At 36.4% G+C, this 24,391-nt stretch overlaps 2 protein-coding genes across 5 annotated transcripts; both read left to right on the forward strand.

Moving 5' to 3' along the window:
• The first annotated feature begins 512 nt into the window (after positions 1-512).
• Positions 513-7,187, forward strand: LOC126758009 (protein stoned-A). Of its 3 annotated transcripts, none has more exons than XM_050471983.1 (4): positions 513-752; positions 1,306-1,600; positions 4,520-5,818; positions 5,881-7,187. In XM_050471983.1, the coding sequence occupies exons 3-4, from the start codon at positions 4,549-4,551 to the stop codon at positions 7,185-7,187; spliced, it is 2,577 nt and encodes an 858-aa protein (XP_050327940.1). In that variant the 5' UTR covers positions 513-752; positions 1,306-1,600; positions 4,520-4,548. The 3 variants fall into 3 exon arrangements, with proteins under 3 accessions (XP_050327940.1, XP_050327942.1, XP_050327941.1); XM_050471985.1 differs by having other exon boundaries at positions 1,449-1,600; XM_050471984.1 differs by lacking the exon at positions 1,306-1,600.
• A 47-nt stretch (positions 7,188-7,234) lies between these two features.
• LOC126758007 (protein stoned-B) lies at positions 7,235-22,407 on the forward strand. Of its 2 annotated transcripts, XR_007666807.1 has the most exons (8): positions 7,235-9,056; positions 9,123-10,196; positions 10,256-10,424; positions 10,498-10,749; positions 10,832-11,013; positions 11,083-11,293; positions 11,706-16,822; positions 16,854-22,407. XR_007666807.1 is itself a non-coding variant. In XM_050471977.1 (7 exons), exons 1-7 carry the CDS (start codon positions 7,235-7,237, stop codon positions 11,839-11,841), a joined length of 3,846 nt encoding a protein of 1,281 aa, XP_050327934.1. In that variant the 3' UTR covers positions 11,842-22,407. The 2 variants fall into 2 exon arrangements, 1 of the variants encoding a protein (XP_050327934.1); XM_050471977.1 differs by having other exon boundaries at positions 11,706-22,407.
• The last annotated feature ends 1,984 nt before the right edge of the window (positions 22,408-24,391 follow it).

Here is a 24,391-nt window from a genome sequence, read left to right on the forward strand (position 1 = left end):
CAATTGCAAAAACTGTTCACTCCTTTGACTAAATATCAAAATATTTATGTAAAATTTATAACTTGTTCAATAATAATTCACAGTGCAGCTTGCAAAGTGTCAAAATATCAACGCTGATTTCTGACATTTGTTGTTTCGTGAAATGTCAAACAAGAAGAGAGCCTGCACTGAGCATAACTCCTTGCTCCGCATCATAATATATGCGACTGCGCGCTGCAAAATTATCATATTTACATAATTCCACTAATGACAGCTGTCAATTTAAGTAAAAGCGACTTTTATTTAAACGCTACGAACTCACCACAAACTCGAAGCTTGCATTTTTCAAAATGAAATTGCGGCGAAGCACGCTTTTAGGCGTAAAAATATTACATGCAAAAATAAGCGCGTGTCTAAAGGCATAATATATTAGGCGCTTAAAATCGATTTCAAAGGGTTTATGAACAAAAATCACTAGACATATTTTGGACTAGCGCTAGTTGCTAAGCTTTCAACGGTTACACGCAAGTTAAGCTCAACTCGTTGACTTGCCAAAAGCACACGGTCGTGCGTGTGAAATTTTGCGATTTCACTCGTCATTCAGTCAAAGATTTTCCGATATTGCGTGCACTACTACAATAAGCTCGGTCGAGACGTGCTTCAAAGTCAATGTGAAAAAAGTGTAAAATTCTCATTTTTGAAAACAAAAAATCTTAGCAAGCCAACCGAAAACATTTTATTGCAATTCACTTTATCACTAAGCGCAGAGAGACGTAAGTTGAACAATTTCCTTCAAAGTTCAAGCGAACAAGAAAACTTTGAAGCGTTTGAAAAATTCCGTGGAAGAATACATTTTTTCTTGACTCTTTTTTTTCTACACGCTTACAACCACACATAATTTCTTTTTCTTAATAGCGTTAGCATAACTGTAATATTTTCCTTTGACCTTATTTTTTGATCAATTGACGTTTGTATAGCCCATTCCTAATCCCGTTAAAAATTCAATAGAAAATCTCTATCGAATGCAAGAAAAATCCTCACACATCCCTTTGCAGTAGTCGCAGTGTCTTTGTGCGCTTGTGTGTGTGTGTTTGTGCGTTTGCGTGTGTGTCACTGTAAAAATCGATTATTCCCCTCAGCCGTGGGCTGCAGCATATCCCGAATATAGATTTCCACATATACCCAACCGTAGATGAGTTTCATTTTTGCCCGTTGCTTTTTTTAACACCTTCTGCTTCTTCTTCTTCGCCCGAGTAGTTACATACATACTTATTTTCTGTATATGTTGTATTCTCCTTGCAATATTGCTGGCTATGCTGCTGTCAGTGGGCAATGCTAGTGTTGGTGGTGGTGGTGGCATGCAGTGTTTGTGGTGAACTTAATTGAGAGTGCACTGTGGTGAATTTTGTAAGAATTCGGTGTAAGCACAGAGCTTCACCACTGCCGCGCATTTGTGTTGGTGTTTGTAGGCAAACAGTTAAAAGAAAAGCGTACATAAAAGAAACAACAAAAATTAAAGAAAAGAAATAATAAAAATCAGCTGAAAAAGCCGAAAAAATTCAATTTCTTTGAAAGAAAAAATAAGTGAAGTGGACATGTGGGTGTGAGGTCAACGCAAATGGTGAGTTATAAAGTTATTATAACGGTATACTAGTATAAACAAACTAAAAATATAAATAGCGGAAGGCTTAATTTAACCCTTGATGTGCTTACCCATGTACATATGTATGTATGTTTAGCTATATGCTTGTAAAAATATATAGTGTGTGTATTTGCTACTAAGCTTATGGAAATATAAGAACATATGTATAGGATTTATGCAAAATATATCATACATGTGTAATATATGTATATTCTGTAAATATATTTCCAAAAATTGCTTCCGAACTTCACAAAGCTTTTCTACATACATATTTATTGTATATATGAAGTATATAGTATGTATGTGTATATATTCCTGTATATACGTACATTTGTAATTAATAATTTATGTAGAGACGTTTAACTGTGATCCAATAGCATAAAAACTTGTGTAGTTAGCCAGTTTCAGAAGGACTAAGGTCAATAATAATTCAAGGTCAGCTCAGAATTACTTAAGTTTTCTTTAGTTTTTTCCTTATACACATCCATACACACATGCTCAATACAAGTACATATACATTTTAACTCAAGTAGCAGCATAATTCCAAATGATTTTACTTGATATATAAAGCATATGTACATTCATAGATAACCAATGCCAAACACATACATACATATACATATAGACATAAATAAATATGTACATACATATATGCATAGCGTTTTACCCGCATATCACATAGCAGTTATGTAAACAAAGCTTTTCTATAAGTTCAATACGCATTTCACACTGGTCAATTTGTGCGAAATCGAAATTATTATATTGGAAAATTTTAGGAGAGTTAAGAGTGAAGAGAGAATATCTGATTATCAGACGATCCAATTTCGATAAATGCTCAATTTACGTTAAGGACTATATACAGAAACCATCGACTAATGAGTCAAAGAGACAGCGGTGAATCTCGAAAATCCGAGGCTTCCAACTTCAATATTGTTTTCCCTACTTTTATGTAGATATTCTTCATTACTTATACATGAAATTAAAATAAAATTGAAATTGCAAATAAATGAATCAAATAATACTTTTGAGTAATTTTGTCAACTGTCGGATAAACAGTTTGTGAATTATATCATTTTGAGTAAAGAAACTTCAAAAAAAAGGAAAAACAAGAATTTCGCATGTTGATAAAATATTGCTTTTGGAAGAGAAAAAACAAGTGAAGCAAAAACTTGGCTTGATGACGAGTTCGCGGATACCGACCCAGGAAAATGAACCATCAAGGACTGGTATGCTAAGTTTAGTTGTGGTGAAATAAGCACCGAAAACAGTGAAGACAGTGGACGGCCAAAGGAGGTTGTTACCAAAGAAAACATCAAAAATAATTTTGGATAACCGTAAGGTGTAACTTTTCGAGATAGCCGGCACTCTAAAGATGTCAACTAAACGGCTATATCATTTCAATCACGAATATTTGGGTATGATAAAGCTCTGTGCAAAGTGGGTGCCGCGTGGGTTTACTGTAGACCGAAAACGACGAGGAGTAGATGATTCGGAGCAGTGTTTGGAGATGATCAAGCGTAATAAGCTCGAGCCTTTGCATCGATTCATCGTTTCATTCCGTATACTAATCAACGATCCTCCGATTGGACTGCATTTGATGAACCTGCTCCAAAGCGTGGAAAACCTTTAAAAAGGAAGCATCATCAACAGAGACTATCACATAGCAGCATTGCAAGAGAAAGTGTTGTGTCACCAAGACAATATGTACACAGATATTTTCGTTGGAGGAAGAGGTGATCGGCGAAACTGAGACCTAATTTGAAGCAAAAAACAAATCGTACTAACAGCTGATCCAGGTAGAAGTACTTTTTTCAATAGCCTTTTTCGACAGATCACGCGTGAGTCGTGTCAAGCTGTTATGTTATTTTTGTTTAGTATTGTTTGGCATTTAATCATGGAAAGACTTATGCCGGAACAACGTTTACAAATTGTTCAACTTTATTCCGAAAATTCATGTTCTGTAAAGAGGCCCAGCATTCATTATTGGATAATATTCGACTGAATAGACCACGTTTAGCACGCACTGAAGAAAATATAGCAGCCGTAGCTGAGAGTTTACACGAGGACCAATGAGAGTCGATTTCTTTTGGCGCATTTTCCGTCGATATCTTAAATTGAAAGCGTTCAAAATACAGCTTGTGCAAGAACTGAAGCCGCTCGACATCGCTTTGCTCTATGTGCTCTTGAAAAGTTCCAAGAAGAACCGACGTTTTGGAGCCAAATTTTTGTTTAGCTATGAGACTCACTTTTAACTCAATGGGTATGTAAACAAGCAAAATTGCCGCATCGGACGAAGAGCAACCTGAAGAGTTTAAACAGCTTTAGTTTCATCGAGAAAAATAACGATTTGATGTAGTTTGTGGGTCGGTCCAAAGGATAGGGAGAATGTTTGTACTGGTACCAATGTCGATGGGAGTGGTTAGAAACGAATCTTTTACATGTGGCTCAAGCAGCTCATGACTTCCGGTCTTAGACCATCCAATGCGATAATAATGTGTACTAAACCTCACCCGGTTTAAATGCAAGAATTTTATTTTGAAGCCCGATGTTGACTACCGAGTTGCCAATGTTATCAAATGAGGTAACTTTGGTTACAATGGTATACGTTTTATAACCAAAAATTTTTTTTCGACTTGGGATGCTCTATATAATTCATGAAACATAAAATATAAATATCTTTGTAGGTATTAACAAGTCTACTTGCAGTTCCATATGACTTTGGACTCGCAGAATTTCATACCGATTTCCAATAACATTACATAAACAATCAAGTGCTTTTTTTACTGATCAGTATATTATAGTCATGCATATAACCATACATGTAATCACAATAATAAGTTTATATTGGAAGACTTGAGAAATCAATTCCTAACCATTCATTTACTTCACATTTTACAGACCGATATCGATGTCTCCGCAATTAGAGAATGCTTAAGTTACCAAAGGGCTTAAAAAAGAAAAAGAAGAAGTCGAAAAAGGACCAAGAACTCTTCACCGAAGAGGAGCTCGAACAGTATAAGCGCGAGTTAAAAGCTAAGCAGGAGGCAGCCGCTGCTAAATCGGACGCTGGTGAATCGGACGCAGCATCAGACGTTGAGGGTTTAGCACCAACTGCAGCATCCACTTCCAGCACAGCTCCTGCGCATACCGAAACAACTGAGGCAAACGCGGATACCAGCGCTAACGGCGGCGCAGCGCCTGCCGCAGCTGCAAAGAGCGCCGAACAGGACGAAGAGTGGGCCAAATTCAAAGCGCTTACCTCCGGCGTCGATTCTATTTTACATAAAACTCAAGACGAGTTAGATCGTATTAAGAAAGAATCTTTTTATCAACGTTTACCATCGGCGGCAGAGAAAAAACGGCTCGAAGAAGAAGAAGCTGCACGTCGTGAGGCGGAACGTTTAGAAGAAGAACGTCGTAAGGCAGCCGAATTAGAGGCACAGCGTGACAAATTAGCCGAAGCTGTAGTCGAACTCTCCGAATCGGAAGGCGAACAGGACGAAGAAGTCGATGATATCTTCGCTACTGACTATATAGAAGCGATAACTAGTGGAGAAGTACAATTAGCTGTTGTACCTGAGTCGCCGGTATTGGAATTTGACGACGGTCCTGATCCGTTCGATACAGCATATGCAGAAAAAGTTATTGTTGGCGCAGATAAGGCTAAGGGTAATAAGAAACTTGTCAGCCTTGGTGCGGCGGTTGAAGTCCTCTCGGGACGTGTGGATCGCGAGCACGCACTTGCGCTTGCCAAACCAAAACGCAAGCTACGAAAAGGTATACAGAATTTATTGCTGAGCGAGAGTATAGATCTTGCCGATCAGGAAGTTGAAATAGTTGCTGCTGAACCACAGAAAAATTTACTTGACGAGCTTGTTGATGATGTACCAGAGTCAGATGCACCAATTGATTTGAGTGTTTCATTACATTTGCATTTGATACAACATAAAAAACCAGAAGAAGAGGAAGAAGAAGCGGAAAACGACACCGGTTTACCGGATTTGTCAGAATTCGATGCACTTAAAGACGATGATGATGATGAGTTTGCTGAATTAGCAGCCGAATCGTTAACCAAAAAAGAAGAAGTAAAAGTTATCACACAGATACCACTTCCTCAAGCCGAGGTACTTTCGGAAGTTGTAGACGCAGATTGGGCAGAATTCGAGCAAGTACCCGAAGAGGAAGCAACCAGTGAAGGTATTCTGCAAAATTAAATCAATTTTTCTTTTATACATACAAACATTCTTTTTTATTTCCAGGTAAACCAGCACGTCCTCCACCACCAGCTAGACCTGCCTCTGGTCCGCACTTAGTTGCAGGTGCCATTTACATAAGTGACGACGAAGAAGACTACGCCGCTGACGATCCATTCAATACCGCATACGCTGAGCAAGTCATCAAAAAGACTACCGTACTAGAAGAAGACGACGACTTTGATCCACGTGCGGAGGAAAAATCTGCACCGCCCGTCAAACCGCCACCACCAGCTGCAAACTTATTATCACAGCCAATACGTGATTTGTTGGGTGGCAGCGCTACTGATTTGTCCAAGGTTGGTCCCGCTCCCATAGCACCTACACAGGAGGTTGAGGAGGACCCTGCTGATTTTGATCCGTTCGATACCTCTGCAGTCAGTGCAATCGTTCAACCCAAGGCGACGGAGTTAAAGTTCTTGGAGCGTGAACTCCTGCCTGAAAGTAATCTTAAGCATTCACTTAGTGATCCAGACTTTGATCCACGTGCAGACGAACCAGCACCAGCTCCAACCAAGGCTGTGGTAGCGCCACCTCGTCCGGCCGCACCATCTGTGCAAACTCAAAACAATAATCCGACTATTGATTTTGATACTGCACGACGCAAGTCTTCCCTAAGTTTGAATATCCAATCGAAAAGTGTTGGTTTCTTGGTACCTTCACAAGATTTGCTTGGTGCCGCGAATGACGGTCACGGCAACAAGAAACCATTGACACCTTATTACGCACCGACTGGATCAAAAGAAACAATTAGTGAAAAGGAGGCAGAAGATCCATTCGATACCTCATACGTACCAGAAGCGAAACCCAGTCAGGTTGAACTGAAGCATCTCGAAGAAGATTTACTAACAAAAACTACTCTAAAACATAGTCTATCCGATCCCGATTTCGATCCACGTGCTCCACCTACACCGGTGCCAGCAGAGGAGCTATTAGCAGTAAAAGAAGATATAAAGGCGAAGGTACTCACACCATCTCAAGAGAGTAAGGACCTAACAGACGACGCTCTTGAGTACATAGATCCATTCGACACATCCATTGCGTCTAATTTGCAACCAGGCAGAGCAGAGCTAAAACTTTTGGAGAGTGAATTGTTACCTCCTACGGCCCCACAAATTACGACTGGTGTGCTTGATACGCAGACAGACGCACAAGAACTCGGTCTAGGCGACAAGGTATTAACACCTTCGGTACCTGTAAAACAACTTACACTTCCCGAAGAAGTTGATCCGTTTGACACTTCAATTGCGGAGAATTTGGCACCAGGCGCAACCGAAATCAAGTTATTGGAGAGTGAATTAATTGAGCGTTAAATTTCATTTAAATAACCCGATTGATTACAAACCTACTATAAACCATAATGGCGAATCCATTTTTGATGGACGATGACTTGGATGGCGTTGACGCCGATCCCACAGCGAACCCTTTCTTCACAAAAGTCGATGCTGAAGAGGGTGAAGCAGAAACAGAGAATCCTTTCTCGGGACAATCGAATCCATTTGCATTTGGCGATGAACCTGATGACGGTCCAGCACCAGCGTCGGATATTGATCCAGCGATGAGCTTCTTTGGCACAACTATCGAAGCGGAGGATGATGCACTTAGCATTAAGTCTACAGCTGAAGAAGATGATGAAACTTCTAAAAGAGGTCCACCACCAAGGCCAGTGCCACCACAAACACAAGAACTTATTAATACAGTTTCTAACCAAATGGAGGAGACAAGTTCTGAGTTACTCGGTCGCATACCAGCTACTCGTTCTCCTAGTCCTGTTTCAATGCGTGACTTACATTCACCCAGTCCTACACCAGATTCTGGTTTGGCAGACTTGCTAGACGTATCAGATAGTGGTTCGTCTGGTAATATGCATGGATTCGAAATGGATCTAGTCGGTAGTGGTACTAACAATAGTGCAGATAACCCCTTCGGTGTGCCAACAGCCATTCCTAGCTTACATGGCGCAACACCTATGCCATCACCAGCAAAGCAACAACCTCCGCGACCACCACCACCACGTCCAGTACCACCAAGGCCGGCACCACCAAATGGCATACCAGCGCAACGCAATCAACCACCTCCACGACCAACTCCCCCAGCTCCGGAGCCAGCTACTCAGCCCGCTGCTGAGGTGGCAGATAGTGAAGATCTATTCGATATGTTTGGCACAACCAAACCATCTAAACCACCACCACCAAAGAGCAAGGAAGACATACTAAGTCTGTTTGAAAAGCCAGCACAACCAGTATCCAAACCAGATCTATTAAGCGACGATCTTGTACTTGAACCTTCACCAGAAATGCCAGATGACGAACAGAATAAAGAAATAGAAGATCCTATTTTCAGTTCTATGCTAACTCGACCTGATGAGAGCACACACGATATTACATCTCAACCACAGGCAGCAGATTTAAACATATCGTTGATAAATAATGTGGAAAGAAAAGAACTGGTAGTCGATGACACAAAACCACGTGCACCAACTCCGGACATTGAAATAACGACTGTCGAAGATCTTCCACGTTCTGACGATGAAGATGAGCCAGAGCCAGTAAAACCAGCACCACCGGTGGTCATTGAAACCAAGCCAAGTCCCGACGAAGATGATGAAGAACTAGAAAAAGATGAAAAAGAGGTTGTACCAGCGGCTGCAGAACCGGCAGCCTTTACATCTGTCGATTCCGATCACAGTCCTCCTACGGAGTCAGGAGCAACCACGCAGGCTCTGCCAGAGTCATCTTTAGAGGCTATTACCGAACAGCAGAATAGTGAGTTTGAGCAAATGGATACGGGTCTGGATTTTGCACCGGCTAGTGCTGTTCCCAGTGGTGCTGCCTCTGCAAATCCATTTGCTAGTCCAGACGAAGAAGAAGAGACATATCCTCCGGCTTCTGCGGTGACGAATATATTTGCAGTCGACGATATTGACCCTACACTGGTGACCAACATCTTTACTACAGCGACAGACACCATGACAACCTCTGCCGTGCCAGTTAATATTTTTGCACCGGATCCTGAACCAGAAGCTATCACAGTAAATTCATACGCAGCTAATAACATCTTTGCCAGCGAGCCAGATGAATTTGACGCTTTCTCGGCCAAATTTGATTCTGTTAAGAAGGATAACGTGAGCATACTGGATGGCTTTGGTGGTTCGGGTGCTGTTACTCCCTCAGGCGGTGACGGTAGGTTATGACTAGTGTCATGTTATATATTTATACCTTTCATTTTCGCATTTTTTTTTTTTTTAGCTTGGGGTGACAGTGCATTTGGTTCACCTGCTGCGGCAACTAATGTCTTTGGCGTGACCGATGGCTTCGAGAATGAGGATGACGACTTCTACGCAATGAAAGCACCAGTACGTGCCGATTCGGTTGAGTCCGTAGACAAGGAATTCAATGTCGTAATACGGCCTAAAGGTGAAAGCACACAGGGAATTGCACCACAATTGGCACCGCCGCCACCACCAGCTCGTAGTGCCGTCGGTCAAGTTTCCAGCGATACATCGCCTGTTGTCAATCCCTTCGAAGACACTGGCTTCCCGGCACCGGCGGCGATAAGTGAAGAAAACAAAGTAAAACGCACAGACTCACAGGATACACCACAAACGCCGTTGTTCGACGAAGATGTCTCGCAGCCGCTCGAAGATTTCCCGCGTCTGAACTATGTCGGCCCCGGCTGGGAAATGCAATTGCGTCAACCAAACAAAAAGAAGATAACTGGCCAAAGATTTTGGAAGAAAATATTTGTACGCCTAGTAATACAGAACGATGTACCCGTAGTGCAGTTGCTTAATCAGGTCTCAGACAAACAGCCATTCCAAGAATTGCCGCTGCAGCCTTCATACTCCGTCTCGGAGATTGGAGCACAACAATACGATCAGTTTGGCAAAATCTTTACCATAAAACTACAATATATCTTCTATAAAGAGCGTCCCGGTGTGCGACCTGGTCAAGTAACCAAAGCCGAACGTATTACCAATAAGCTGACGAAATTTGCACAATATGCCATTGCGGGTGATTACGAAGGTGTGAAAGAGTTCGGTAGTGACTTGAAGAAGCTGGGCTTACCGGTTGAACATGCACCACAGTCGTCGCAATTATTTAAAATTGGCTCAATGAATTACGAGGATATGAAGCAGTTCTCCATCTGCATCGAAGAGGCGCTCTTCCGATTGCCCGCGTTGCGTGAACGTGCGCTCACATATAAAATGGAGGAGGTACAAGTAACGGCGGTCGACGAAATCGTTGTGGAACAAGATTATGAGGGCAAAATTTTGAAGCAAATAGCGCGTGTACGTCTTTTCTTTCTAGCTTTTCTAACGGGTAAGTGAAAATGAGAGAGAACCGGCTTTTTTGGACTAATGCAGTACTTTCACTTTTAGGTATGCCCTCAATCGAGTTGGGCGTAAACGATATGTGGCGTCAAGGCAAAGAAGTGGTGGGTCGACACGACATCATACCGGTGGCCACAGAAGAGTGGATCCGTTTGGAAGCTGTAGAGTTTCACAGCGTGGTGAATCAGGAGGAGTATGAGAAGACGCGTACAATTAAGTGAGTAATTACACATTTAAGAAACTTGTTCAGTTTCCATATATGTATGTACATATGCTTTCGTATAATATAGGTTCCAGCCACCGGATGCGAATTATATAGAGTTACTACGTTTCCGTGTGCGTCCACCCAAAAATCGCGAACTTCCATTACAACTGAAGGCCACATGGTGTGTAACTGGTAATAAGGTGGAGTTGCGTGCAGACATACTGGTGCCGGGCTTTACATCGCGCAAATTGGGACAAATACCATGCGAAGATGTCTCGGTACGGTTTCCCATACCGGAATGTTGGATCTACTTGTTCCGCGTAGAGAAACACTTCAGGTAAGACACAGTACTGGTACAATCCATATAAACAAATTAACACACACCAAAACTACATGAAAGTAATGGAAAAATCTTTCAGATATGGCTCCGTTAAGTCCGCTCATAGACGAACCGGTAAAATCAAAGGCATTGAGCGCATTCTCGGCGCTGTCGATACGCTGCAAGAGTCACTTATTGAAGTCACTTCTGGTCAAGCGAAATACGAACATCATCATCGCGCTATCGTCTGGCGCTGTCCACGTTTGCCAAAAGAAGGCCAAGGTTTGTTGAAGATTTTAACTTTTTTGAGCGTAAATTGTAGTAATGTTTCGATTTTCACTTACTCTCTAGGCGCTTATACCACACATCAGCTTGTTTGTCGTATGGCGTTAACTTCCTACGATCAGATACCCAGCGAGTTGGCGCCCTACGCCTTCGTTGAGTTCACAATGCCGGCGACACAGGTCTCGCATACAACAGTGCGTTCGGTGAGCGTACAAGATTCGGATTCCGATGAGCCGCCAGAGAAATATGTACGCTATTTGGCACGTCATGAATATAAGTAAGTCTTGTAATGTCCTATTAAGAAATCATGTTTTTGATTTTGAATATCCAAAGTTCTAAGTATAGGGATAATTTTACATCGCTAACCTCCATTCACAAAATAGTTGAGTCGATCGTTAAGAGTTGTTGAGATCCTTTGATGCCAATATAATGTTTTTTAAACCTTTTTTTTTTTAATATTTTCGATGTTATTGTTATTAACTTCACGATATTCCCTGAAAGCCCTATGACACTCAAATATTTGTGTTAGTTATTGAGGAAATGACCCAAAACGCTTCTAAAAAATGTATGCTCAATTCAAGTATACTCGTTGTTAATTTTTTTGGTTTAAATGTACCAGTCCGTGTCAAATTTGATCAGATGGTATAATAAAATTCAACCTTTCATTTAATGCTCGTCCATTATTTTAGGGTTGGCATCGAGACGACACACGGCGAGTCTACAAACGCATATTTGGCAGCTACGCGCCCGATACGTGAGGAGCCAACGCCTAAACCTGTGGCATCTCCTGTGCCACCAAGCGATTCGGATACCGATTCGAATTAAGCATGAATTTAAAAAAATATACAAAATTACTCAAAATACAAACATACATACACACAGTGATGTATAGCAAAACAAATAAAACTGTACTATTCTAGAAAGAAATTAAGCAAAAAGCATAAGTAATGGTTAAAAACGCTTACACACACATCTAGATACATAACCAAGTTGATTTTTAAAAGGTTAGTAATGACAGCAGCATTGCGTCGAGAACAAACGCATATGAATTTGTGGTGTATTTCTATGGCCAAGGGTAAATACATAGAAAAACATAGAAGAACACAGAGCAACATATGAATACATTTCTGCTGTGCTTCTATAATGTGGATGAATACATAGAAAAACATAGAAAATCATATTAATACATAGAAAAACATAGAAAATCATATGTATTTATCTCTAGTGAAATTCGATGATTTTTTATAAGTATATAGAAACACATACAAAAACATAGAAAAACGCACTTCTATGATGGTTTATAAACGCATAAAAAAAACATTGAAAAACCATAGAAAATCGTATGTATTTATATTCACTTAATTTCTCTGATGGTTTATAAATACATGGAAGCACGTAGAAAATATAGAAATATGAATTTGTTTCTAGTCCATTTGTATGATGGTGGATAAAAACATAGAAAAACATAGCAAACAATATGTATTTATTTTTAGTGCTTTTCTATGATGGTGAACAAAAACATAGAAAAACATAGAATATCATATGTATTTAAGCAAGGCATGTGTAACATAGCTTCAAATAGCAAAAACAAAAGCGGCGCTTATGTTAAAAAAAGAAGTAGCAAAAAATACAAGTTATGAAAGCCTCTGAGTTCATGCTGGCAGCAACGTTGTAGACCAACCACATCGAAGCAATATAGTATTATATGCTGCATATACTCGTATTGCGCGTAGTTAAAGGATATTCAAAAGGATAACATTATATAACACATACATATTTAAATTAAATTATAGCAAACAGTTATTTCGCTCATAATTCGAAAGGACACTGTAATGCGCGTTAGTAATGAAGTATATACATAGTACATAATTCATATATTATATAATATATACTAAAGGCATACACTCATACATGCATACGTATGTACATACTTGTGTACTCATACATATTAGCGGACAATAAGAATTTGAAGAGCACGCGTTTGTCGTTTCAGCGAAGCGTCTACACATAAACACACACATGCATACATACGTAGAAACTCTATTATTGCATTATGTATGTATGTACTTACTTAATTATGACTTATGCAAATATCAGGTATATTTATATAACTTTTACGCTTTAATTGTTACAACAAGTTATGATTACAAAGATTACAAAATATATATATGTGTATATGCATCGTATTCAATTATATTAATTTATAGTTTTTCACTTTGAAAATTAATGAGTTTATGCAAACGAAGCACTTGCACTAATTAATATTGAAATTATATATAAGCGTGTATTAATTTTATTTATGAAATAAGCCTTAAAGTATTATTTATTGATATTTAAAGTGAAAATATTCGTTTAAAAGTTACATAAGCACTGAAAACTATTACAGTTATCAAACCAAAAATAAAAATTGAAAAAAAAAATAAATAAAAATTATATAAAATTATAATATATTAAATTGTGTTAATACATATTACTATTTGTTTGTTAATAACACTAAATTTAATAAGTTACCCATTTTTATTATTTTAAGATCTAATTTTTGACATTTTGCTATTGTCCATTAAAACTTGTTTTTTAAATTTATTCAAAAGTGAGGTTAGTTTATTAAGAAATCGTAATTTTAGCAGCCTTATTCACAAGCGTATTTCAATTACTCAAGTATTTGCAAGAATATCTGCTATTATAAGCAATTTGTATACTAAAAGTCGCTAGAAAAAAGCTTTTGGAATCTTGCGATGTTTTATCCATATTTTTTCCAGTAATTCCAATCAAAATAAGAATTCTATTCATTGATAAGGAAATGTCATACAGACACTTACAAAAATACCTAATTCTTTCCTAAACCTATTGGCAAGACGCTTTGCGAATACAGAGTCTTAACAGTTTTAGGTTGTTTCTAAATGGTTGAGGTATTTATGTGTAGCTTTTAGCTGGCAAAAATGCGCTCGGAAATTCTCAATGACTACTACATTCCTTCAATTCGAACAAAAAGTTTGCTCATGACTGAGTAAGAATTTTACTTTGGATAAATTTGGCAAAGTTAATGTGATCCATTTCGAGGTTCCCTACATTTTTAATAAAAAAAACACTTAAACTTCAAATTTAATCGGGAATGTTTGTTAACATTCGAAAGAACATTTTTTGGTATTTATTTTTTGAAGATTATCACTTTCAAATGTTGGCCACGGTCCAATTTTAAATGACTCGTTCGAGCATTTCGACTGGTAATTGGAGAATGACACGCGTGATGTATTAAGGTTCCTGTTTTTGGATCAAAACTTCCAAAAAACGTATTCAAAGTCTCGGAGAGCAGATCCTGAGGATCACTGGAACAATCAGTACCATTTATTTACTAAAAGTAACCCTTCAAACTTTTAGCACTAATATTTGTTATCTAGAAATTATTTATAACTAGATAACTGGCTTATTGTCTTTTTAACTCTTTAAGCTCTTATAAAGAAACAAAATCGTGAAGTAGGCTAATTTTTAAAGGTAAAAAGCCAGTGCTATATGTTAAAAGCAAAAATAATGAGCGGTGACAGACTTGTCTAGAAATATTGCAATTTCTGCTAAGCTATTATTGTGAAAAGTCGGTTGAGTAAACACAGGTGCTTGCCAGCTGAAGGTACAGTTTGTTTTGAGCTGAAGTATTCGTCAACGCTTTTTGCAAACTTTAAGAACAACTTGATGTCTAAACTAGATACTTCATCTAATCTTTTGAACTGCAAAACTCCTAAATATCTAGGATGAGTTCTAGATAAGTCTGAAGTGAAGCATGGGTATCTTAGCGTCTCTTAATGCCGCTTCCTTGCATTTTCGGCGTGTATCGTCCTAACTTATATCCATCCGGCTCGCATATGGTGCCAGTAGGTTGTTATCTGTTAGACCACAAACCATCCCGCAGTTCTTCAGTCGTGTTTCGAAAGCTTTACCTTAAGATCAGAGACAAAATTGTCGAACATCCAAATTTTTAGGTAGGTGTGGACTGATAACTTTTGAAAAAGTGAGATTCATGCTTCTACATATAATAAATTCTTATAAAAATCTGAAAAAAATTAACAATTGTGTTTTTAATGATTTCGAATAAATTTCGATTTATTATTTATCCGAGATATTCTAACAAATTTTTAGTTTATACAACAATTTATAATTAAAATAAATTTTGATCAGGAAAAAGTTAAAAAGTTTCCCAGGCACATACGTGGAGCAAAGAACTGTTTTGATGAATTTAAAATTTTTCCAAAATTTGAAAAAATATACCGCATTTCGAATTTTAATTGCTTCGGCGAATTCATTCAAAGACAAGATGGTGCCACACAATTTAACTTATTGCAAAAAATAACCAAATGTTATCTCAAGATGTTCTTTAGAAGTGATTTTACAAATGTCTAGTACTTCAAACTTTAGCTCCAATGTTTCATGTGAACTTTGATACCATTTTGCAAATAAAAGGATGGAAATGTTTATAGAAGAAAATGGTTTAAAATCTGTATAGAAGAAATAGAAAGAAAAGGATTGAAGTTTTCTATAGAAGAAATAGACATTTCTATACATTTAATTCTTAGGGTGATCGCAGAGTAAACGTTTCAAACCGAGCCGAGCGGAAATTCACGTGTTGCGTTAATGGCAAGATGCGATCGGCTCGTCTTGACACTCTGCGGGCACCTTTAATGCGGTTTTTACCCGCTACCACGAACAAGTGTGCAAAAAAATCGAGTTTAATACATTTTTAGGAGAAAATAAGCGTTTGATAACCTAAAATCAGTTGAATTACTGGGCGACATGAAATAGAGGGTTGTAACTCTGGGAATGAACATAGTGTCCAAAGGGATACTTCTTAAAGTGAGTTATAAATATGATTTACTTCCTAAACATATCAAACATAATTCAAATTATTTAAATAAACAATTTTTAAGCTTTTATAAAGATTCTTACACCAGCTTACAGTCAAATAAAATTAAAAAATATTCCAAAACTGGATCATTCCTTTATCGACTTTATTACTAAGGCCGAAAATATTCAGAATTTGTATATGTGTTGTCAATATCTAGCTTTCTGCATTTATCTATTTTTTTTAGAAAAGGTTCAAGAGAAATGTTTCTTATGTTTCAAAAAACCGTTAGTCGATTAAGGCAAACGATGCAGCAAATTAAAGGTCATTAAAATGAAAAAGAATTTGGGATATAAATCGAAACTTATTCGAAATCATTAAAAGCACGATTGCCAATTTTTTCAGATCTTTATATGAACTCGAAAATTTGTAAATTTTTCATAACATGAAGAAAGCGCGAAAAGTAGGAAGAAATGAAGAAAGCGGAAGTTGATTGCATTTTATTTAAGACGTGTTTGCGTATTCTCGATATTTTAGTTGGACAGTTTTTCCTCCGTGATATTCGACGATATCTCGACAGTAAACAAATTGTGAGAAACTGCAGACTTTCTGCTCAATTAGAAGTTGTAATTCGTTCAAAAAGTTATTTTAAAAAATATTTCTGCAAAACAACGTATCATCAAAAAATCGAAATTTAGTTTTTATTGCTTACGATACACCACATCATGTTACATAGATGAAGTATAAAATTTTCAGCCTCCGCAGTCAGGTATAACCACTATATAACCAATATATACCCAATTTAAGGCCAAAACTCAAATTTTGTTTCAATGTGAGTGGTTTCTATTACAAAGGTTTTCCTTCACCTGTATATTTCTGAAAAGTGATACGTTATTTGCATTTTAGGTGACGATTTGTAGACCGTTTTAATTATTTCTGATAATATTTGTAGTAAATTTTCGAAAAATGAATAAGGTACGAAAAGTTGATAGTTTAATGATGGAAGTTACGAAAAGTGTTAGTTTAATGATGCTTAAACTGATATATAATTTATTTTTCTCGATTTTGTGGCTATTGGAGATTTTAGTTTGACACTTTTTTCCTTTGTAAAAACCATTATTCGACGATAGCTCGAAACCCATATGGCAGAGAACAATTGGTGGGAAACTTCGGGCTCTGTAATCAATGTCATATATAGAGGTTGTAAGGTCTGAAGCTTAGAAAAAAAAATTGTAGAACTTCTTAACAATTTCTGATAAGCTTTTGGAGTATGCGTTCAAAAAACTGATCCTGAGCAGGAGCATAGGATAGTTCATTCATTTATTATTTTTGGATATTATTATTTATATGCTTTAACCAGTTATATTTGCCATTTTTTAATAAAATTTTTCTAGGTATAAACCTATTTTTCTCTGTATAAATTTTACTAGTAAATACATATACATATATTCGTTCATATATGGTACCATACATATATATGGTAAAAATACAAAGATACTATTACTCGTCTATGTAACGACAGTCGTTCACGATCATACATACATACAAACTTGCATAGTTATAAATAAACTGTAAAATGTTGATCATTGTTAATTTACACATCTGTAGGTAATTTTAATATCATAAACATACATATAATGGTTATTAGTGTGAGTAGCATAGCAAAGACATTAAACAAATTCATTCGAGTGAATGAGGAAATCCGTTGTGGTGCTGCTGAAAAATACTTAATTGCATAAACTACTCGTAAAACTTATGAATATATGTAACTTTAAACAAGAACAAGCTAAGACTACAACATGTCAACATATAAAAATAACAACAACAAAAATAAACGCATACAATATGGTAGGTGTAGTAGGAAAATTGCATAAGCAAAATATTGAATATGTAAATGTTTCCAAAAAAATCTATGTATGTGTATACATAACAGTTAATAAGAAGCTTATGAGCGCTAACGCTTGATGAACAACTGAAAACTGAAAAATGAAACACAAAACCAAAATATCAAATACTACTGAACAACTGCTCAGCTTACCGTGGAGCATTTATAAGAAATACATATATAAATAGAAGCAATCAATGTAACTAAAAGCAAAGCTCATGCATACACACACATACCTACGTAAATATATATACACATATACATACATATGTATGTAAGCAAATAAATAGGCTGCTTTCAATCGGCGGCAACAATAGATCAAAGAATTGGCACAAATTAATTATTATTCTACGCTCAGACCACACTGTGCAACAAATATGCTGGGGGCGCTGTAACAAAGAAATTATAGAGGCGTATAATATTGTGGTGGGAAAAGTTAGCAGACGATGGCAATAAAAAAAGCTTAGCAGCACCTTTTAGGAAGCCACGAGAAAAATTCTGTTACAGTGGTACAAAGTTTGAGATTTTTTGGTAAAAAATTTAGTAAAAAAATGTGTGAACTTCGGTAGAGCATAGAATTAATGTTGCTTACTTGCTTCAAAGCGCACAGATATTTACCGGAGAACATTTTCACTCTAACATATTAACCCGCTAAATACTCCGAGGGGTAATTTTGACCTTGTTTTCGAATAACGCTCTAAAAGTAGTTTTTAGCAATTTACATGTGGGTGAGAAGTATTCTTTAAAATATTTTTAAGCAATTTTCACAGTGGGTCACCAAAAATAAGTATTAGCTAATCATACAAACCTTAACGTTACATATGAAATTCGAATTTTAATTTTTTTAGCGCTTGAGGCTTGCTTGCCTACAATAGCATCTAGTCAATTTTGTTTAGAAATATTTTATTGAACGCTTCAAACTTTCAATTTTTCTCCGAAAATAATAATCTAGCCTTTTCTCCGCAAAAAAAAGTTCAAAATTACCCGTACTGTTCATTAGAGGGTTAACACTTGCTGGAAAAAAATGTTGCGAACAGTTTTAGTACTAAATAGAATGGACAAAGGTCAAAGAAACCGTGCTTTTCATTAGAGGGCTAACATTTTCTAAGAGAATTAACCCTAAAAGCTTTAGAACTGAAAAAAGAAAAAACGTCAAAAGTGCCCGATCTATTCTTTAGAGTGTTAACAGTTTGTGGTAAGGAATATCTCGCAGAATTTTAGTACAATACATTAGATGGAAAATTACTTCCAGAGACTTCAGTACTGAGAAAAAATGGTAAAGAGGTCAAAAAGATACGTTTTATGCCTTAGCGCGTTAACATTTTCTGGTAAGAAATATCTCGCAGAGTCTTAATATAATTCATTAGTGGAAAAAAATACTTCTAAAAACTTTAGTACTGAAATAAACGTAAAAAAGGATTTTGACCCTTATATGCATTAGAGAGTTAACATTTTCCGATAAAGAATATCTCACAAAATTGCAGTACAGCTTGCTGAGGTAAAACAAAATTTCATTTTCACACAATCAGTTTATCATATTCTTCCAAAAATTTTTGACCAAAATAATGCAAGCTTCGCACCACTGTAAATAATTTTTGACTTGACACTGCAGCATGAGTTTATAATTTCTGTTGCCGATAACCAACATATTTATATGATACATGCCCCAAAGAAATACCGCAAATTTGTTGCACAGTGTAATGCGAACTCAAACTGAATAAAGCTGAATTAGTTTATTACATAACAACAAATTGTTGAAAAAGAAAACTATTAAAACACAATACATTACACTAAGCATTAATGTAACTTAAAAACAAAAACACAAAAACTAAAAATTAAATTTAAAAAAAGTTCAAAAAGCAACTCTGATTGTACGATGTTGGCATTAAATTAAATTTAACAAAATTAAAAAAGCGATTAATGTTTCTTTCTTTCCAAATGTGCATGAAAAAAGTTAAGACTTAAAATATAGAATACAAAAAATAAAATAAAAAAAAATTTTAAATTAAATGAGGTATCTGAATGTTATTATTGTAAAACGAATTTAATTGCAACGTTAATGGATCCTAAGTTCCAGCAAAATCAAATAAAAATACATTAAATTTGAAAATAGTGAACATTTAAATGTAAAACAAAAATACTGAGCTAATATTGCGATTTCTAGAAAGTAAATTTCAACTGTATGTTTAACCAGACCTCAGAAAGTACATACTCGGTTCATAAACTCACGCTTCGCTGCAGTGCAGGGAATCTCTGAAACAGTTTTGGTACAATTTTCCGAAGAAAGCAAGTGCTTGCTTCAATTAGCAGCGCTGACATGTTAGTTATCGAAACATGGGATCAAAACATGGGAACTTGTACCGCCTTTAGCTGCGGTTTCTGCTCTTAGCGATGAGGCAGCTCAGCGGATACTAGTATAAAGCAGTACCTTACTGAATCCCAAAAGTTTTTCTAAATGAGTTCTATGCTATTCCTGAACTCAATCTTAAGCACCTTTTCAGCTTTTATTCCTCAAACTGTATGAAGGTATAATGTGGAAACATCTGTGCTTCTAAAGCATATAAATTGACACAACTCGGATCGCATTTAATCCAATCTATCATGAAAGTCTAGGGGTTGAATAGCAGTGTTATCTCAATGGATGTATAACTTGCTAAAAAACGATTATAGTTCTCGTACTAATATTATTTCTAGTAATAAAATGTGTTATGATTCCAGAAAGATCGTTGATATAAGTACGATAAGAGTTTTCCAAAGTTCAGTTCGGAAAGATATTTTTCTTTGACCGAAATTTATTTTAGCGAGCTGTATTTATATATGGCTTTGAAGGAGATGTAATTTCTCAGGCCATTTCTTAAAGTTTTTGGGACGTAAACGCGAAGAAGTCTGCTCTATGGATTGTTCTTGATGTCCATGGAATGATTTAATTTGTTTTTTTATTATTTTTCTATGAAAAAGTACTTCTTAAACAAATAAAGCCGATATCTTTCAAAATACGAACCACACATAAATTGGAACATTGATACCTTTGCAGTATGAATAAATATCTCCAAAAATGAGTTACCAGTGTTGAGCTAACCTGTTCTGGTCGTCTACTATAATTATAACTAATTTCAATCAAAAATGTTGACCGTTTAGTTATCGCAACGTTCACAGTACACTGTATCTTTATATACACAAAAAAAAACAAAAAAGTTCTGGTAACAATTATGTATGGTGTCTAATTTTCCTTAACTTTTGTATTAGGACTTATGCGAGTAGTCTTGAAACTTAGGTTTGTGGTATGGATATTTGAATGGAGTACTTGAGGATAGCGAATTTTCGGGACAAGAATTATCACCTCGAGAGATCGAAATATGAAAAGTCAAATTTTGAGTTGGTGGAAATGTCTGTTATATATTAAAAGGAACCCTTATATATAAAGGCTTATATATGAAGACCTCCATGGTTTACAAAACTCGTCGTGCTAATTGTATATTCACTCAAACCGGCACATTTAGCAACCCCTTGATCACAATCGCTTGTAAGATCTTCCGTTAGATAACTAAACTTGACACCATAAAAGGTTTAGATAACCGCTACAATAACAACCAGCCTGTTCGAATGACAACATATTTGCCTACTGTAGATATAACAAGAAAAAACGTTAACTTCGGCTGCACCGAAGCTAATATACCCTTCACAGGTGCATTTCTATTAGTAACTATGTGTTCAGTTTGTATGGAAGCTATATACTATAGTAATCCGATCTGAACTATTTTTTCGGAGACTACATTGTTGCCTTAAGAAAATAATCTATACCAAATTTGGTGAAGATACATTGTCAAATGTGAAAGTTTTCTATACAAGAACTTGATTCCGATCGTTCAGTTTATATGGCAGCTATATGTTATAGTGGTCCGATATCGGCCGTTCCGACAAATGAGTAGCTTCTTGAAGAGAAAATGACGTTTGCAAAATTTCAAAAAGATATCTTAAAAACTGAGGAACTGGTTCGTGTATATACAGACGGGCAGACAGACGGACATGGTTAAATCGACTCAGCTCAACATACTGATCATTTATATATATACTTTATAGGGTCTCCGACGCTTCTTTCTGGGTGTTACAAACATCGTGACAAACTTAATATACCCTGTTCAGGGTATGAAAAATGGCTCCACAGATAAAATATATGCCTCTAGTTTATTAATAGCAGCTCGGCATAAATTCATGTATTAGTTATTCAACTAATTTTGCCTCTTTACATATTCTGCACAGTATAAACTATTCGATTTCTCTACACTACAGTGAGGTGTTTGTGCAGTGAACTAGAAGAAAATTTCAAATCAAACCCTGAGTTCCACGCCCAACTGGTGTATGTAAATAATAATAAATTCTACTAAAAATAACTGTTATGTTCGCTAATAAAAAACTTAAATAAATGCATGCAAATCGATTAAAAGCGCCCATTGAATCGATGTATACAGCTAAATACAGACGGATAATTTAAGTGAAATGTATTTCCTTATAGAGTAAAGTTAAAAAATAAATAAAATTATACAAACCTATATACAAAACATACGAGTTTAAGTGATAACGCGCAAGTGTGGAGAGTGAAGAAATATGCTAAACTTTTTAAAATGTACAACTGCTGTTTAGAAATGAAATAAAATTCCAAAAAAAAAACAAAAAATCAAGAATACTGTGTAAAATGACTAAGTAATCCAATGGCATAGTATGCATTGCAAAAAAAATAACAAGAAACTAAAATCCCTTGATTAGAAGAAAATAACTAAAGTAACTTACTAACTAAAACCATTTGAGACAAAATTTTCGCCTAAAACTAAGCATTGTAGATTCCTTAAAGATTGAAGATTTGTAATCGTTTCGGTTGAGCATTTTAGTGAAGTGAGGTGTATTCCGGCGTGTGGGTATTGATTATATGAGAATAAGCTGTACTTATAAGTAAAAAGTAAATAAAAACTACATGTGTTATACATAGTACATAAATATATATATATATACATAAATACTTATAAATATTACCGTAAAAGCATATATACATATTATGAATTTAATAGTTAATTGATGAAATAAATATTGAGAAATTACAAAAAAATCAAACAAAATTCCTTGTTATTTTCATGGACACAGGCTCAACTACGACTTTTGTATGGAAGATCTATTTTCGTAGTACCTATCGATGATTTATACACATAATATTAAATTTAGCAAAAATAAATCCGTTATGAAAAAAATAAAATATAACAAGTCAATTGAAAATTCCTCGGTCTCATGCACAGATGGCCATATGATTTTTAGTTACTCCTAACCTTCAAAAGGCGCGTGTATAAATTTGATAGCTGTTGGATCATTAGTTCCTGAGTTATTTCATTTTCAGTGAAGTAACTTTTGTCATGACATACATACAAGGTGTGTTCCAAAGTAAACAGGACTTTTTGAATCTAACCCCCCTGGTGGCCCCTTCTATATGTCGACTGGTAGGTTAGAACCTGCTACCTTTATCGATTGTCCAGACATTTCATTGATTGGAAGTGAAGTTATTGCGTTTTAAGTGTCAGTATGTTTGTGTTATCGGTGCGAAAACGAGCTTCGAACAAAGAGCCAACATTAAATTTTGTTTTAAAATTGGTAAAACTTTTACCGAAACGTTTCAATTGATGAAACAAGTTTATGGCGATGATTGCCCATCCCGTAGCAGAGTGCACGTGTGGTTTCAACGTTTTCAAAGTGGTCGTGAGGACATAAATGACGATCAACATGTGGCCCAATCAAAATCCGTGATCACCGGAAATTCCTTCGAAACTGTGCGTGAATTCATCAAAAATCAGCCGAAATCATCTTTGAAATTCATGGAAATGAAATTGAACATCTCCAAAACATCGATTTTTCGCATTTTCACTTAACATTTGGGCTTACGAAAGGTGTGTGCACGGTTTGTTCCGCTCAAATTGGCTGACGACCAAAAATTGCTCAGAATTCAACATTTTAACCATTAACCACTCCCCGTATTCACTTGATATGACACCGTGCGACTTCTTCCTTTTCGGAAAAATGCATTTGCCCATGAAAAGAAAGCGTTATGCAGACGTAGAGGCCATTCAAAAGGCTTGCACCGGCATACTGGCGGCCATACCGGCCAACGAGCTAAAACACTCTTTCGACATGCTTTCGGACCGTGCAAAAAGCTGTATTGAAGCAGAAGGAGCCTATTTTGAATAAAATAAATTGATTTTGCCGAAAAACCATTTGTTCTATTTTTTTTAAAGTCCTGTTTACTTCGGAACGCACCTTGTATGTCATTAGTCTTGATTTTGATTGATTCTGTTAAAATCACACAAAATTGTGGCTTCGCCGAATTTGATTCGGCAATTTTGATGTCGATGCACCGCTCTCTGGTAAGCTGATTATGGAAAATATCGACAAAAAAATTAAAACCGATCTTTATGTAACTGTAACTGTTATGTACTGTTTTCCTTAACCAGGATGATTTAAACAAGGCTGCATATAAAAAGGAGCTCGATGTGTGGGTACTACACTGGTGAGCAGAACAAAGCTTATGAACCCAATATGCAAATCGGTGGTGAACAAAATCGATTCACTTCTAAAGCTTATGGTTACTAGTGATGAAAGGTGAACCACCTGCGACCTGTTAA

The sequence above is a fragment of the Bactrocera neohumeralis genome, chromosome 5, assembly GCF_024586455.1.
Source record: "Bactrocera neohumeralis isolate Rockhampton chromosome 5, APGP_CSIRO_Bneo_wtdbg2-racon-allhic-juicebox.fasta_v2, whole genome shotgun sequence".
In the NCBI taxonomy this organism is placed as follows: domain Eukaryota; kingdom Metazoa; phylum Arthropoda; class Insecta; order Diptera; family Tephritidae; genus Bactrocera; species Bactrocera neohumeralis.